The sequence below is a fragment of the Mastigoproctus giganteus genome, chromosome 14, assembly GCF_048544385.1.
Source record: "Mastigoproctus giganteus isolate SK-2022 chromosome 14, ASM4854438v1, whole genome shotgun sequence".
NCBI lineage: Eukaryota > Metazoa > Arthropoda > Arachnida > Uropygi > Thelyphonidae > Mastigoproctus > Mastigoproctus giganteus.
In genome coordinates, this window is record NC_143588.1 from 92,018,004 (window position 1) to 92,037,282 (window position 19,279).

At 34.5% G+C, this 19,279-nt stretch overlaps 1 protein-coding gene across 4 annotated transcripts in view; it reads right to left on the minus strand.

Annotated features, from left to right (window-relative positions):
* The window catches only part of LOC150075356 (SUN domain-containing ossification factor), a 196,935-nt gene that overhangs the window by 17,034 nt on the left and 160,622 nt on the right, over positions 1–19,279 (minus strand). For all 4 annotated transcript variants that reach the window (XR_016547908.1, XM_090389015.1, XM_090389017.1 and 1 more), the window contains exons 12-13: positions 9,056–9,160; positions 4,815–5,043 (exon numbers count right to left, since the gene is read on the minus strand). Coding sequence is in view for 3 of the 4 variants with exons in the window: in XM_090389015.1 (XP_090245141.1) it covers positions 4,815–5,043; positions 9,056–9,160 (334 nt within the window). In the remaining variant the exon portion in view is untranslated. The remainder of the gene's footprint in view (positions 1–4,814; positions 5,044–9,055; positions 9,161–19,279) is intronic.

Sequence of the window (19,279 nt, forward strand, 5' to 3'; positions counted from 1 at the left end):
GACAAAGGGTTGTTATCAATGCCTACTGTTCTTGGGTGGACTGAGGTCTTAAGTGGCATTCCACATGGTTCCCTACTAGATCCCCTTGTTGCTTCTGACATTTGTTGATGAAATTAATGAGGGCATAAGAGGTTGTATGTTAAAGTTTGTTGATGACACGAACACAGAGTAGAGTTGCCACACATCAGGCTTTCCAAGTTAATACAAAATAAACAAATCCAAGTGACAACCATTTACAGCAATTTTGTCAGACCCCTCTAAATTAGGCACATTCTGAGTGTTTTTATTCTAGAGTTAATCCTCATCCATTTCTTTTAGAGTATATATTGACTACCAATTGACACTTATGCACATGTAGTGTAATCTTCTTTCTATGTTTAAGTCGGGGAATTTCCCCCATGCTTGTGCAGCACTCACAACTGTGCTCGCTGAATTGATTGAATCGAAAAAGAAATGTTCGACAAACATGTAAATAGAATTATTTATTGTATTTATTCAATTTTTTATCTCATGCGCAAGAAAAATTATAAGCATGCAATTTCAAAATTATAAAATTACAAAAAAAGAGAGGAGACAGGCATAATATCAGTAAGTTTTACCTATCGATCATCATTGCCAGAATCAACGTCTTCAGCTGATAAGCATGACGGTGCGGAAGTTCAGGGATGTGGAGATTTAGAAGGGGACGGCCCCTCTTTTTTTTTTTCCTTTTTTTTGGTAGTTGTTGGCGCATAGGCCATAATGCACCTCCCAAGTTTTTTGCAGTACTTTGATCCAAGCCTGAGGCAGGAATCGAACCTGTGACCTTTGGGTTGCCAAGCAGGCACTTTACCTACCCAGCTAGCCAGGTCGGCAACGGCCTCTCAACCTTATGAAAGAACATATTAATGGATGACTGGACAGTGGCTTTTTTTCTTTTCATCATAGATTTGTAGCAAGCAAGCATATCATTCATCCCTCAGTTAACTTTTAAGAATCGTTCGCTGTCAGGATCCATTTCCTCAAAACTCGCCATTGCCGATGCAATTTCCCGATTATGAAATTGCATCAATTTCATAACTGTCTTTGTGTCATCAATATTATGATGTAGTTACAAAGAAACTGGATGCAAAAAATAATTTTGATATCATATATTTGGATTTCAGGAAAGCTTTTGACACTGTTGTGCATGGAAGACTATTGTACAAATTGGAGCAGAATGGTATTAAGGGTAAGTTGCTACAATGGATAAAAGGATGGTTAAGTGGGAGAAGACAGAGGGTGGTAATCAATGGGTGCTGCTCTTCTTGGATTAATGTTATTAGTGGAGTCCCACAGGGTTCGGTGTTGGGTCCACTGTTGTTTTGTATATTTATCAATGATATTGATGAAGGTATATCAGGCTTAGTGTCGAAGTTTGCAGATGATACAAAGGTTGGCAGGGTTGTTAATGACAGTAATGGCAGTGTGCTACTGCAACAGGATCTAGATAATTTGGGCAGATGGGCTAAGAAGTGGCAACTGAAGTTTAACCTTGACAAATGCAAAGTACTGCATATGAGTAGAAGTAACCCCAGAGAAACATAATAACTGTGTGGTACTATACTTAAGGTGGTAAAAAATGAAAAAGACCTGGGAGTAATTGTGCAGGCAGATATGAAGTTTTCTGAGCAATGCAGACAGGCTGCCAGGGCAGGTCATGGGGTTTTGTCAATGATATATAGGAATTTTGCTAGCAGGGAAAAGGAGGTGATTATCCCTTTGTATAAGGCAATGGTCAGGCCACGCCTTGAGTACTGCGTACAGGTCCGGAGGCCTCATTTTAGGAAGGATGTAGATTTACTTGAGCGTGTACAGAGAAGGGCAACAAGATTGGTGAGGGGAATGAAGGGATCCTCTTATCAAGAGAGGCTTAAGTTCTGCAAATTGCAGTGGCTGGAGACTAGGCACCTGCGCGGTAATCTGATTGAGGTGTATAAGGCCTTGAATGGGTTCAGCACGCTGAATTCTGATGGGATCCTTCCACTTGTTCAGATTACGAACCTAAGGGGGCATAAATTCAAATTAAGAAAAGACAGATGTAGAATAGATGTGCTGAAATTTGCCTTTAGCCAGCGGGTGGTTAATTGCTGGAACAAACTTCCATCTGTCGTTGTGGAAGTTGATAGGTTGAATAAATTTAAGGAGGAACTGGACAGGCATTTGGAGGGAATTGTGTGATTTTTTTTTTGGCTGATGCTGCATAAGCTCATACACTTGCTTTCTTGCATCACATGCCACTACTACTACTACTACGAAATGCCATTGCCATCTCTCTATCTCGTGATGAAGCTTCTTGGCTGCTCATTTGGTTCATCCTGAGCTTCGTCAGCATTTTCTTCTTTCCCTATTGCTGCCTGCAAATCAATATGTTATTTGTTAGATAATTCCTTCTCTTCTTCCTCTAACTCCTCCACATCTTTGGCATGAACTTCCAACTGAAGTAGCTCTGCAACCTCCACAATCTGATCTGTAACCTCTTCTTATGATTCAACTTTTTAAAATCCTTCATAGCCTTTTACATGCTGTGGGCATATTTCTTCCATGTGCCATTTAAACAACTTTTAGTAATTTTCGCCCAGGCCTTATTAATGTTTACGAAAGTGTGGTAAATATTGTAAGATGTCCAAGTCTCTCAACGTAAAATTTTTCTCATTGTCTATTGCAGACAATGTTGTGTGTCAATAGTATGCTTTTAAATTCGAAATAACACCCTAATCCATAGGTTGGATGAGTGAAGTCTTATTTGGCAGTAGAAATATGACTCTTACGTTTGAATTGAAATCATTTGACATGTTCTTTTATATGCGCACTGGCCTTTACAATAGTATTCACCATTGAAGCAGAGAGACTTAATTCCCTTGCAATAGATGACAAACTTTGTCCTGCTTCATACTTCTTAATCATTTATCTTCATTTCTAAACAAATTTTGTTTCGTTTCCTGGCATTACCACCACTTGCACTTTTCGTTAGTTGCTTTCCCTTCATCATTGTAATACATAAATAGGAATGAAGAAAAGTTTCTGAAAATTTGTTTTTTATATGATTGAAGATTTCTGTGAAGGGGGAACACATTTCACCATAATAGCATAAAAACCCATGCAATTGCAGTTATCGGTATTATTGCAAATGCAATAAGATCGAGTTTACTACCCGTTTATAATTAGATGCACTAACAGAAAGCCCAATACATCGGAAAGTGCAAATTGGTTTTATTGTTTTTTGGTCATGACCTCCAAGAAACGTGATTTAGAAAAATATCACAAAGACGTTCAAAATTGATTCTTATAATGGGAACATATGATAACGATGAAAGGATAATGCCATTTCCATTATAAAGAGATAAATAGCTTAGTAATATAGCAAAATTTTCAACTTCCAAGGACTTGGAAAAAAGAAAAGAAAAAAAGAAAAGAAAAGAAGTGTTATTGGGTTCACATCACGATATTTTCATGATACCTCCATTTATTCCTAAGGGATGCAGAATACGTTTCCACCAGCTGGCAAAAATGTAAAGTCGAATTTCCGTAAGTCGAGTATTACTTAAGTTGGGGAGTTCCTGTATTTTCAAAATATTTGTAAATAATTATTATATAATACAAAATATGAGTACATTTTAAAATCCATAAAGGATTTTAAAATGTGGCATCCTTGCAGTTGGGGATGGCAAATGTAGTAACCAACAAAACCTAGTAAATTATTCAGTTAGTCTGATAGTATGTCATCCACAATGTAAAAGAACTGTGCTAATCAGGAAAATTAAGCAATTATTCCATTATACAGTCTTAGTTAGGCCTTCAATATTATATAGATATTTTCTTTTGCAGGCTATGCAAACATGCATTTAAAAGGAACAGTAGTTGTAAGCTGTATACAAGAAAGTTTGCTTTTAGCCAAAGAGTTACTATTATTAACTTCTGGAACAAATTACAACCTAATTATGTAGTACTAGAGAGCTTATGTAAATTTGCTTTTTCTTTTTCCTCTGAGAAAAATGCTGAATTAGCCTGGCCTCCATGCATCAATCTACTTTTATTAATGCTAACTACAGTCAAGAATGAAAAGCAAAAAAAGAATCTCTGGATAGTGATAAGAATCAAAGATGAATGGCAAAACCACTACACCATCAGAGAGGGAGTTACTACAAAGGGAATACAGGACTCACTGTGGGATGTGTGCATATGAATAATGGACAATAAGTCCTTGTTTATTATTTCATTAACAAAAAAAAGTTGATCAAACATTTATAATATTAAGTTAAAGACCATTTCACACTGTATATATGTATGAAAAACTTGCATAGTTTACTATTATCAAATGTTATTGGAAATTAAATAAATAGCCCTGCAGTGGGTATAATCAAAACCCTATACAGGCTTACTGTTGTGATGATGCTCCCAAGTACACTCTAGGGTACTGTTTCAAGTTCCAAAGTAATTGGGAAAGCAATTGGCTTGGGTGACAGCTAAACTAAAACCGTTTTGGATTATACTTGGCTTAGGGAATTCAATTTCCAACAATATCTGGTACCAATATATGATAAAATTTAATACACATTACACATGGACAAAATTTTAATATATGTTTACGTAGTTAGTATGAAGCATCTTTTAATTTCATATTGTTCTATATACCTAATGCCTTTCTCCCAATGTTTAAATCATATAATAATTAAAATATAAAACTTAATTCATCACTTACTCATATTTAAATTATGTTCCTAATTTAATCTTTATTAAATGATTAAAAACAAACCAGACTAGGAATTAGAAAATAATCAACCAATACAACTCACCAGATGACAGGTCTGCACTATTGGATCGTTTCTTTACTTTTTTGGTTTCAGGCTGGGAATAGCCATTTATTGAATTACGGCGTTTGATCAAAGTTCTGGTGGGAAGTGCAATATCTTCAGCAGTCTCAATAAACTGAAAATGTGAAGACATTCGGCGTACACATAAAGACAAAATTGTAATCATTACAATTGCCTCTACTGCCATCAGACACACGTGAGTCTCCAGCATCTGAAATGAAATTTAAAATTTAATGTTTTTTAACTGTTCTTGATGCTGTTTTCATTGAGTGTATGATGCAAAAGAATCATTCTTAAACTATATAAACTTTTATATTGTATCCTATGAAAAAGATTTAAAAATGATAAATTGTATTGTTTTAATTGATTGGTATCGGGAATTTGGGAGGTATCCCGGCATCAATCATTTTGATCATAGTTCATTGGTTCATATGGTACTAGACATATTTTTATCGTGTGTTATGCTTGTACAAATGAACATTCACAGGCTGATTTATATGTTATGCATACAGAGAAAATTGAAATACAGGGGAATCTTACTCCCATCCTCCTGCTTGAGATCCAATTGAAGAGGCCTCTAAAAATATTTGGAATACTGTGTCCAAATATGGAGACCCCCATCAAAAAAAAGCCACTAGTTTAGACTAGATTATGATAAGTTATCACGATCTAGATTACTTCAAGATCATGATTACTTCAAAGTAGTTTAACATATTCTCAAAACTGACTCAAATTCTTCTCATGAAAATTTATAACTTGCAGTTGTGAGAAACTCTCCCTTCTGGGAAACCAAATGAATATTTTACAAAGCAGGAATAAAACATATTTCCTACCCTTGTAGTAGAATTATAATGGCAGCATCTATTATAATTTCTACCTTCCATATATATTAGCACTATTAGAAATGTATGGTCTACCTAAAAGGTGGGCACACAAAAATGCAAATCTCATGCAAGAATGCGAAGTTCATACTAAAATTCAGATCATATAAGCTGATGTAAAATTGACATTCCAAGGTAGTTGATGATGCAGAAATAGTTGCTCTCTCTCTCTCTCTCTCTCTCTCTCTTTCTTTCTTTTTTTCCCCACTTTACAACAGTTTATTTTCAAAAAAAATGTATACATGCATCATTATGAAATGCTAATTTCTAAAGCTATTTTTTTTTTTTTTTTATATATTATGATTTACATTCTTGTTCCTCCCATCAATAGCTTAAAAAGGTGGATCATGTGTTAAGCAGCACTGTTCAATTTTAAAATGGTCTTAATAGCATGACGATAGAATATTAAAGATCACAGCTGTTGAGCTGTGCATGCATGAAGAATTTTGGACAAATCCAGAAAACAAATCCTCTTTTTATATGCTCATACTGGTGGGACTGTTAGTAATCTTGGATATACACACCAGAAAAAACATGAAAGTAATTATAAATGTAGTATGATGAAAGAAAGATCACTCAGGTATTAATCAATGAAAATAAAAGGTTAAGGTGTAACATTTGCACTCCATAAAGGCAGAGGCCTTTCTGGTATGATAATTTTCACTCAATAGCTGATATAACACTACCACCATGCTTATTAAGAACCTGAAGTCTCCTGAACCAAGTTTCAACTTTTCTTTCCCCATCCATCCTGCCACATGGTATGAGTATCTTTGAGGTTGGGACAGGCATCAACATTAAGTTCTAACACAGTCAGTCCTTGTATAACACGTGTTTACACTACACAAATTCTATCATACACGATTTATAAATAGGGGAACGATATCGTATATAACACGAACCGAATTCGCTTATGCACGATTCGCCTTTGTTTACACAAGAAATAGCAGTCGAATGAGGAATCACCCCAACTGAACAACACGATAGGAATGAAGAGAAGATTCTAAAAATGTATTTATGTTTTTTATATCAGTGAAGGGGAAACACATTTCACCATAATAGCTTAAAAAGCCACACAATTCCAGCTATCGGCGGTATTATCGCAAATGCAATTAGATCGAGTTTACTACCAGTTTATAACAGATTCCACTAGCAGAAATGCAACTGGAAATTGTTTTATTGTTTTATGGTAGTAACCCCCAGAAATGTGCTTTAGTAAAATGTGAGCTAATGAGGTGTTAATAGTGCATCTCTGCCTTTATGGTATTGTTTATTCAGCTGCTACACGCGCACAGCTTAGTTTGTGTATCAAGCGTGCCTCCTCATTTTGTAATTGTGCTTTATTTCCTAAAAATGGGTAAAATACTTAAAAGGTGTGAAAAGGAAGCATCCTTGTGAAGACACTACAGATTCGGAGAGAAAAAGAAAAGCAATATCGATAAACAGAGGCGGACTGGATCAAAAATTCTTACCTGGGAAAATTTGTAGTGGCCTCATACTAGCGTTTATGGCCAAAATCACACCGGCCTCCGGCCCACCGGGGTTTCCCCCGGTAAGGCTTATGGACAGTCCGCCTCTGTCGATAGAGAAAAAATATGAAATTGCGAAACGCTTTGAGCGAAATGAAAGACTATGTGATACTGCACGTGCTACAGGCCTAAATGAGGCAACGCCGAGAATTACAAAGAATGCAGAGAAATTAAAACAACTTTCATAACAGGAACAACTGAAAGTGCAATTAAAATCCATTAGATTAAGACAAAGAATTGGAAGAGATGGAACGGCTGTCACCTGTTTGGATAGAAAATCAAACAAAAAACAAGTTTGCTTACGATAGAAGCAAAAGCATTAGCAATATTTTATTACGTCATAGTGGTAATAAAATTCGTAAGTATTTTATTACGATTATTTATTGTGTTTGATAATGTTTTCATTATAAATGTGTGTTCAATCTTGGGTGGTCAGCACCTAACCTCATTTTTCCCCGTGGGCCTGTTGTTTATATTGCACGATTTTGCATTGCACGAGGGTTTCTAGGAACACAACTATCGTGCTATACGAGCACTGACTATTCCACACATTCAAGGATAAAGCTTTAAAATAAATCTGTAAATCGGACTGAACCTAATGGTAATGCTTTAGAAAAGGCTACCTATGTACTAGAATCTGGTGACACTTCATGCATTTTTTGGCAGAATTTCTTAGTATCTATCTTCAAAGGTGGAACTTAAAAGTATGGAATTAAAATTCAGCCTTTCAATGAAACAAACTGAAAGTCTCAAGGTATTCCATTTTTCAGTGAGAAATGGTTTTTATAGCAGGGGACACTGTTTTTACAAATTGTGCTTTTGGAAACCCTTTATAAGTGACCAAAAATCCTCAACCATTCCATGACCCTAGGACTAAACATAACTAGTTCAACTTGTTTGAGTCTCTTTCTGATAATTATTTATTATGATATGTTACAACCATTCTCCCCAGGGCAATTATAACTTGCTAATTGAAAAACCACCTGTGCAGGTATTCCTCAGGTCCAATACAAGATTGAGGACTTTTATTGTTTCTAAGATATAGAAACACTTTATATGAAAAGCATCATTTACACACTTCATACCTCATCGTGTTTTATGAATTAATGTAGTTACCATTTTAAATGATTTCATACATCAGTATCATTTCTTGTTCTTTCAAGAAGCTATTATTGTTATTTTTGGTTTTTAGGAGCATTAGCAACTAAGGCCATATTGCTCCAGGGATATGTGGTGGTCATTCCCTGACCTTTCCACATCCTCCGTATTTGGTGGTCATGGGCTCGAACCCCGGTCTAATCAAGAAGTGTGCGCTATGCACTGCCGCTCCTGCTCTTTCAAGAAGCAAGGAAACTTCCTCCATGACAGCATAGTGGTTTCACCATGTCACTCATTTGAAGAGGTCTGGGTTCAAGTTCCATTGTAGAATGGAGGAACTTTTAAGGGCTCTTCAACTAGGGCTGTAGTTAACCAATCTCAGGCAGAGGGAGAAGGTTTTAAGCTGCGAGTTATTTCAGATTTTTCAGCTCGCACAACATGCAAAATCAACCTGTGAATGCACTTGCAACCACAGCACACAGTGGGGCAATTTGGTCTAAGTTGCTAATGCGCCTAAAACTTAACAACAAGCAACAAAACCACATAATTAAACAAATATAATAAGTATTCATTAAGAAATGTTATTGGCGCTTAGTTTTTCAATCATAACTTGTTATATATTTATCTTTATATAATTCTAAAAGGCAGAATTACCGAAAGAAAACTTAGGCAAAAATATTTCATTCACACAGCACACAAATTCAAGATTTCTTACTTGTCTGTGCATCGTCTTTTTCTCTATAAGTAACAAATCTACAGCATGGCTTAAGTTAGATACTTGTGACTGTAAATGACCAATAGCTTCCTGTTGTCGAAGGTCCTGCAAAACAGAAAAAAAAAAAAGGTTGTGCCTGCTGATTAAAATTACTGATATAAAATCAAGGATTAATAGTCAGTCCTTCAACTACTGTTATTCGTGGTTCTGTCTAAGCAGCTAAAATCTTTTTTAAATTTAAATATATTTTTAAAATGAGAAGCCAGTAAACTTCTAAATAGAAGTCATGGCAATGCCTCAGATTTTTAAATGTACGGCAGATTCATCTATTCTTAAAAAGATATTAGTAACTCATGCAGAACCATGGATAATGATATTTGTCTCTAAGCTAAATATAAGCCATGGTGCTGGGTACTCAGTGCTCAGTCTTCAGTGATGGCAGAGAGTCTTGTCACAATTGATTTTGACATGAATTTATTGACAATGAATTTATTAAAAAAAAAGTTCTGGGGAGTTTTATTTTTTAAAAGATTAAATTCTCCGTAATAAATGGCAAAGCCTACTCCTATCATCATATCATTCTTTAAAAATTATCTAAATTACCTAAAATTTACCTTCTTAATTTTTAAAGCATGACCATTTTTAAAAATAAGAGCAACATTTTCATAAGAGATATAACAGATTTCTGAAACTAACCTACAGTTACCAAGGAATGGAAATGCTATAGAGCAGATGGTCTGATGGTCTAGGCAGAATGTATAATGCACATATAGAGCTACACATTTGAAAGATAATGTGAACTATAGGGATAAAATTTATTAATTCAATGTTGAACTTTTTAGGGAAGCAGCATTCCTCCCTTAACAGTTCTTTCTAGGGAAATAATGATCTTTTCCCCATAGACTGCAACTAGTGAAGGACTTTCTTCAGAGTGAGAGTGAAATCCTGAATGGAGTGGCCACAGAGAATCATGCCTGAATTCCACTGGGTATATATGGAACATTCTGGGAAGAGCAATTTTTAGACTATCTCCCCAGAATTTTGTTATGAACTGCATTTCACAATACCACATACTCAAGAACAGTATGAGAGAAAACACTGTGAATGATTCCTTGCTGCTGTGGGTAATTGCACCCCCCACTTTCCCCATTAAGCCTAGTCTCTTTTGCTGGATACTCATTCACATCCATACTGTTCCATTGTAACAATATATTTTCATAACAAATTTTATCAATGACATTTAGTTTGCATGTTTTGTCATTTATACCTAACTTTTTCCTTTATCAATGTATTCAAAAATATTACAGCCACAACTAGGGCATTTACTCTATAGCAGGTACTTGCATCACATTCAAATATATCCAACCTTTCAATTAAAAAAAAATATCCATATCACAAAAGTACTATGCATTAAGTATCCTGAACTATGATGTTGAGCATGACATATACGACTCGTATCATATACAACCGTATATGATATGTCAATGGAAAAAAAAACAAAAAAAAAACTTATTACACCTAAATAAAATTTTACATGAAGTTCAAGGTGTGTCAGTCACTTATTCTGGTGTGTTTGACTGTTTATCTAACATGACTGCTATTTTTGTCTTGTAGTGTATAGATCTCGGGCTTACACATTCCCTTCTGTATGAATTACAGGTAGTTCCCGACTGAGTTAATTCGTTCTTAGTGCGCGCTCATAAAGCAGGAATTTATTTCCCATAGACATTATAATTCTAATATCTATGGGAAATTTTTTCATTGTTGAGAATGTAACTCCTGTTTTCAGGAGTTACATTCTCAACAATGAAATTATCCTATATCAATAAACAATGATTTATCCAAAGAAATGAAAACAGCCAGTAAAATCAAGAAAATTATAATTTAAAGAAATTATTTATGACTTACAAACGTTAAAGAATGTTTATTCTTCATCATCGACTAAATGCACACTTGTTGATCACTCATTGTTGGGTTGGCACTGGTTATTGGTTTGTTGTACAAAGAGAAATCTTCTTAAGAAATGCTTCAAGAGACCTTGTTTCCATGGTCTTCTTCTCTTTTCTTTTTAAATTTCACGATGCATGCATAAGCATTTTTTAACAGCAAGCACAAATTGCAACTAACAAGATATGCAAAAGTGAGATTGCAACTAACACAATTCATACGGAGTAGCAAGTTTAAGAATGAAAAAAAAAAAAAAAAAAAGGAATGAAGAGAACATTCTGAAAATTTGTTTTTTATATGATTGAAGATTGCAGTGAAGGGCACTAACAGAAAAGCCCAATAAACCAGAAAGTGCAAATTGTTTTATGGTAGTGACCTCCAGAAATGTGTTTTAGAAAAATATCACGAAGGCATTCAAAATTGATTATCATAATGGAACATAATTATGATAAAGAGTGTAGTGCAATTTACATTATAAAAATGACCTTTTAGAGAGATAAATAGCTTAGTTATATAGCAAAAATTTCAACTTACAAGATCTTTGAACGAATAACCAAAAAATAATGTGTTATTGGGTTCACGTTACAATATTTTCATGATACGATGGTGTCTCTGGAACAGATTAATATCGTAAAAAGGAGTGCACTGTATTGTATAGCTACAAATGTGGTTTGAAATGCAGGATTTATGAATGTTTAACGTTCATTTTTTGCAATTAATGTTCATATTTTCAAATTTGTTGATACTTGGAAAAAAAAAAAAAAAAACCTTGTAAACCTGGGAACTCATAAAACAGGAACTGCCCGTAATGTGATTATCATTTCAAGGTAACTTGAAGTGATATAAAATATCCCTTCAAGTTACTTTGAACTTTTTCTTATATTTTTTTCTTCTGAAATGTATCTTCATATGAAGACTTTCTAACCTAGGCATTAACTGAGTACTTCTCAACCAAAGTTGATATAGAGCAAGCTTCACTATTGGTGGATTGCAATGAGATCTTCAAAGGGGAAATGCAGGCCATACAGGAAAGGAAAATTTAACTTCTAGAAATTCAGAGTTAAAAGTTGGTCTCCAGTTTAGCATTATGTACTCTGACAATTTTACTTTTTACCCCTAGGTAAGATTATATTTTTTTGCTTTTGTTGTACTTTTTTTAAAGTATACTTTTAACTATACAAGCAATTTCATTCACTGATATTTCTTCTAATTAAAAGGCCTTCAAATATTTGCAATTTTATGAAATATCCCTACATAAAAATAAAATTGCTTTCCAAGGTCCCTGAGGGCATCACAGGGCTTGGGATCTACAGGGTGCCATCACTGCCAAAAACTTTCACTTGTGGTATGAAATTTCATTTGTAGGCTATACCCAGATAGTCCAGATGGCAGCTCATGGCATCTGAGCATTTCATAACCTGGCTAACTTAATATGATCACTGTATTACTGTTCACAGATTATAAAATAATTACACAAAAACAAAACATTGAAACAACACAACAGAAGTGCACATTGTAACTGAATTTTCAATTAACTGTAATTAAGCTGTGCAAATTTTATAATATTCATGGTTGTGCAATGGATGATGGCATAGTAAGAGAAAAAAACAAACTGCAAGTGAGTATGGACTTTTATATTTCTTACTGATATAAAGACCAATACCAAAATACCATATTTATAATGTTAACAGTTAATCCCAAACTCTCCCTCCCAAAACTGCTGTAATCTTAGTGGCTGATTTATGGTCATGGAAAAAAAAAATAATAAATAATATATATATATATATATATATATATATATATATATAATTATTTTTTTTTAAATTCCAGTCAAATACACATTCAAGAAAGACACCAGAGGATTTACCCAGCTTTTTTTTTTTTTTTAATATAAAAATCATGCAAAGCTGGCTGATACATTGTGAAGTTTTCTAGATATTAAAATATACCCTTTAATGAATATGCCCTTGTCAATAATTATAAAAATTCTACCAAACCAAAATATCAATATTCAGGATGGCAGTACTTAAAAAAAATTTTAACTTAAATGGTTCATTTTTTATACACTGACTTAAGTTAACATACAGCATAAGCAGAAACAGAATTTTCTGTATGAATGCTTTTTTCTTGTTTTCAATGGGAAAAAAATAAATGGCAATCAACTTTCCCCAGTATTTAGCAAGTTTAATGAGAAAAGACAAAGATTCTGTCCTCTACATGGATGCAAGTAATCAAACAGATTACCTTTGTGTAAAGTAGAAACTGTTCCATTTATTTTTACTATTCTTAGCCTGTAAATAGCAGGGTTTATCCCTCAGGATTTCAGTTCTCTCATAAGTAGCCAGCTTTCAATTATTCATTTTCCACGTATTAGGCAACTTTCAAATAAAGAGCATTTCAAGAGCAGTTTTCAGAAGTAAGAAAAAAATAATAACTCTTAAAAAAATAATTTTTCATTTTTAATACTGATTTATGATATAAAAATGAAACATTTTCCCTATTCCTATTCTACATGAATTCATATCATTCCCATGTACATATTATACTTCCACAAAAATAAATGTTAAGTACTACATCATATCTCTTAAAGCTTCTCTGATGAAGCTGGCTGCACCACTAAACACTTCTCTTCAAGTCAGCTGTTCCTCTAAATGAAGCTCAATACACAGCAACTCACCAACAATAAAAAGTTAATGTTAGGTAATGTATGCAGTGTATTACATTTTAGGCACATCTGATTTTATTTCTTAAATGAACTGCATTTTTTCCTTTTCTATGAGTAATAGATGTGAAAAGACAATAACTAATTATCTTATTAGTTAATTACTGTTTCCAAATTGCTGCACATTCCCCAACATAATATTCACTGCATGTTTTGAACACTCATTTCCAATTGGATTTTTAATAAAAATTGAAATGCAACACGTATTTCACATTCCTGCTGCAATTAATATAATAAGCAAATAATTGTAATTTAGTAAACTGATAAAGAAAAAAGACCATCAAAAAAGTAAGCAGCTGATAAGAAAAATTCAAGAACATTTCTTTTCTGCATATATGCCATATTTCCCATTCATTCCTTCAATCACTTGGCAACAAACAATATCCAGCACTTCAGCTATACAGTATAGAGATAGCCTATGTGATATAAATGGAGGGAAGGGGAAATAATTGTTGGATTTCTATTTGTCTGATTTTAATTAACTTTGGTATGGCTTAACAACTCTTTCTGAAAGACCCAAATACAAAATTTCATTAAAATCCATTCCAGGGAGTTAAGTTGTTACATGAGGATGGATGAACAGACAAACAAGGTGAAGACAACAGATACTTTATGAAGAGAGATGCTCATATATATATATATATATAAACATGCCTAACTAGCTCTGAAAGAACAAAGGCCATGAATAACAACTGTCTTTTTCACAGACTCAGAATAATAAAATGAAATGGAAGCTGCCATTACTTTACATGAATTTACATTTTCACTTGTCTAAAGTCGCCTCATTTTATATTTCCATAAGTTTTAAGAGAGGATCTAAAATGTCAAGTAACTGGGAAATAAAAATAATGAAGATAAGAAAGCAAATGCTTTGTCTTAGGAATACAGCATAGTTTATTAGGTTTTATTTAAATTAACTGGAAAATAAAAGGGTTATATATTTGCAGTTATTAATTATTTACTGAATTTGCAAATCAGGAAATCCTGGGAGATTTTAAGCAAACAAAAACCATCTAGTTTGAAATTTGATCACCCGGAAAATTAAATTTCTTATTAGCAAAACAGGTACAAAAATAAACAATTCTGAAATAAAACATTCAATTTTTATAACATAATAAATGTTACACAAATAGCATATACAGAAGAATACAAGCACTTCTTATGGAATGGCAGTAACCTCAAGGCTTAAATGTATCAAATTTGTTGCAAATCACTGGCAGACACTATTCTTAATTAAGGGTAGGAGAAGCCAAATTTGAGGGAAATATTGACTAATTATGTTCTCCTCACCAAAGGTTTTTAATGATTTCACAATATGAGTATGGCTTCTGACAAAAAAAAAAAAAAAAAGTAGGAATTTTATTTTGATACATTTTGTGAAATGTTAAGGGGAAAAAAAAAATTGTTTTATTATAGAAAGATAAGAAACATTCACTTTACTATAACATTAAATATGAGAAAAATTTTTTTTTTAAGGTTTGTATGTAAACTTTCATAACTGGAGAGGTAGAAAACTCAGTAGTGTTCTCTTAAGGAAATATTTTTTTCTAAAAAAGCATACCACTGAAAATCTGGTGTTAATATTATTCTTTCTGAACATGTCATCTACTGATGTGCTTTGAGAAGACAGAACAATTGTTTACTAGATCATGATCAGAAACCATGGTTGACAAGAACAGAAGAAAATATTGAACATGTGTACAATAATACTTGAAAAACCTATGAAAATTGTCCAAAAGGTATTCAATTGAACTTCAAATTGATAAAAGGTCCCTGCAGCATTTTGAAACAAATTAGTTAATGTATGCAGTGCATTACATTTCTGGCACATTAACGAATAGCAGCAACTTTTATGCATATACCAAGAGCATTCTGTTTCTGTGCATCAACCACATTACCCATTCATTCCTCCAATCAGCATATTCTAAAATATAACGATACAGCCTATGTGATATACAGAAAAAAAAAAAAAGGTAATTGCCAAATTTCTATTAGTCCAATTTTAGTGAAATTTGGGAAGGCTTGACAAATTGTTCTAACTGAGCAAAATATAAATTGTGAGAATCCATCCACTGAGAATCAAGTTATTACATGCAGATGGATGAACAGCAAAATAATAATTGGTGGATTCTATTAGTTCAATTTTAATGAAATTTAATGTAGCACAACAAATCATTTTAAAAGGCCCAAATATAAAATTTCATGAAAATCCATCCATTTGCTCACTTGCCATTTTCAAGAAAACTATTGGAATTTAGTTGGGGTGAAAGCCATATTTCCCACTTGATAACAAGTAACAAAACTCACTTTTATTTAAATAGTTTTATAAACAAGCCAAATTATCAGTTCTGATTCCTAGAAAATCCATATACCATACATCGCAGAAGACCACATAACTCTACACCACAGTAACATATGGGTGTGGAGCTATAGCAAGCTGCATAACTGATTCACTTTTACAAGAATAATCAGAGCAAAACAACAAGAACAGTGAAAGGTACCTATCACTGCATGATCCAAAATTTTCTCATATCGTAATTGCAAAACTGAAGGTGTGGTTTTGACAAAATGTAGCCCCTTGTAATACAGAAAGAGCCAAAATGGACACACTGGGTGAGGTATTCAGATAGATTAAATTTGTATAATGGAGAGAACAAGTTGACTATCAAAATCTCCAGATTTAATAGAATTAGATTTCTTTGTATGAAGTTAATTGAAGGAGAATGTATGTATTTTCAATTTCAAGGCATGAAGATTAAATAATTGGAATCCATACAGGTTTTTTCCCCAGATCCTGTGTAAACATCAGCTAGAGCAGTTCCATGCTTCACTTGGCTGTAAACAACATTTTGTAGTAAAATAAGGTAGTGTGCTCCTGTAATGGTCCATATTTGGAAGTCCCGGAAAGTAAGCTCTACAAAAACAGTTCAATAGTAAAATGCTCTTAACTTTGGGAGAATGAAGAGGAATTTCAGTATAGGCATGAGGATTTTTAAAATTTCAAATGTAACAATTTCTACAAGCTAAAATTTCATTAAGTAAAAACAGGTCTATGCATAAACTGATAATCAGTAGGCAACATTTGGTGTCATAGTTTAATTTTATGAGGAAAATGAATCATTTTTACAACTTTTTTTTTAATGTGGTCTATGAAATTTCATTTTTTTTCTATGTAGCAAGAAGGCACTTGACACATGGATGTTACTTTTTCTGCTGACAAATTATTTTTGTCTTGGAACTGTTTTCTACTTCTAGGCCTCTCAGAAAGACCAGACATTTTAAATATCTGGTTATTCTTTGAAGCTTTTCAGAGTTAGCAAATTATTCAGAGTATAATGTAAATCATAGTCTTTTAGCTTGTACTACTTGCTGAACCTCCTGTTAGGCAAATTTGGAGTTAATTTTGTTTGTTGGCTTAATAAAATTATCATTATGTAAAAAAGTTTATACCCTTTTAGTTTTCCTGTTGTTCTTTAAAAATAGGATCAAAACTATATCCACCCTGTAAAAATCAGAGGGCCACTTTATTAGGCATATCCCACCCCTCAAAGGAATCAATCACTTTTGTTAGAGATAATAGCATGTCTGTACCAGGCTACATGTACAAGGAGGTATCAAACAGTTTGTACCCTTACCTAGAAATAATAGCCCTAGAAAGGTGAACTTTAATCCTTTTCTATGTATGCTCCATATATAGTAACATTTCTCCCATCTATGGATCAGTTGTTTAATGCCTTGATCATAGAAGTCTGCACTTTTTGCTTGAAACCACGATTCCACTTCACTGATGACTTCCTGAGACAAATCAAAGCAGGGTCCATGCAATGGTTTCTTCATTTCTTGAAATGAGAAGTCTGACAGGGTTAGGTCAGGGGAACAGGGTGGGTGCCGCAGTAGTTCACCACACTGGGCAACAACGTTGGTGGTGGCAATGGCCGTGTGAGCCAGTGCACTGTCTGACACCTTTGGCTAATATTCCATGCCTTTTCACCTTCAAAGCATTGTGCAACTTTTTCAAAATATTTTTGTAATATTCTCCGGTAAGTGTGGAACCATGAGGTAGGTAATCTGTCAGGATAACCCCTTTTCTGTCCCAAAACATGGAGTGGTCTTTGCCTTTTCTGTAAAGGCATCAGCAATCTTGGAACCCATTGTGCGGAGACCTTAGACATGTGCAGATTGTCATGTAAAATGCCTGTGCAGGTAGCACAGTGGTATTATCACCGTCCTCCCCAGAGTGGGAAAGGCCAGGTTTATTGTTTACTTGGTTTTTAGGAGCATTAGTAACTAAGCATCAGCAATATAGTTCCGAGGATATGCGGTGGTCATTCCCCGACCTTTCCGCATCCTCCATATTTGGTAGTCACGGGCTCGAATCCCAGTCTAATCAAGAAGTGTGTGCTACGCACTGCTGCTCCTGCCCACCTAGCTACGGAGGCTGCCGGAAAGGCCAGGGCGGTAGGATGAATCCTGTCGATGATGTGAGGAACTTCAATAGGTTTTTTTCACACCATGGCTGAGTTAAGTCAGTCTCGGGCATAGATAGCAAGGTATCCCCACTGGCAACTCAAGTTTTTTGTCCAGAAAAATGGGCAAATTGACCAGAGAATACATGCAATTTATGGACATAATACACAATGCATGGCAGATGAATTTAATTATTCAGGTGGCCTAAAAATAGTTTTGTCATGTAAAATGCTGTGGGCAGACCCATAACTAATTCCCACTGCATTTATAATGAAATGAATTGTCACATGTCTGTCACTCAGCACCAGCTGCTCAACCACAACCATCTCACTGTCTGTGGATGATGGCCTTTCTTCTCTTGGCTCATCAAAGACACTTGTACGGCCGCACCAGAACTTCCATTTCCACTTTTTTACAGTGTCACAGGATGGACAATTCTGCACATACACAGCTTTCACTTCTTCATAAATTTCCTGAGCTTTCTTGCCCTGCAAATGCAGGAACTTGATCACTGCTCGATACTCCACTTTGTCAACCATAGCATCCTTCCTCAGATTCCGGGCTCCAACTCTGGTGTACGATCACCTATGGGAATGAAATTTCACATGATAGTTATTGAAAATGCAAACAACTTATATTAAAAATGACATCTTCCTACTGATGGTTTTATCTAGGTCAGGGTACAAACATTTTGATACCCCCTCGTCTGTGTGTGCATGTGCCATTCATCGTGTGCATAATTAAGCAAGAGAATGGGCCAGACAGCATAACTTAAGTGGCTTTGAGTGCATTATTATAGTTGATAGTTTGGTATATCACAGGCATGGCCACCTACTGGAGCATTCATGCACAACAGTGTCTAGAATGGGCCAACAATCAGAAAACATCCAGTCAATGGCAGTCTCAGCTAGAGACTGCTTGTTAATGAGGAAGGCTGATGGAAGATAAAAAGAATCATGCATTCTAACAGAGAGGCAACAATCAATCAAAAAGTGCAGCACAACTGTGGGATGAAAAGGGGAATATATCAGAATGCACAATGCACTGAACCCCATCATGAATGGGGTAGAGCAACAGATAACTTCACT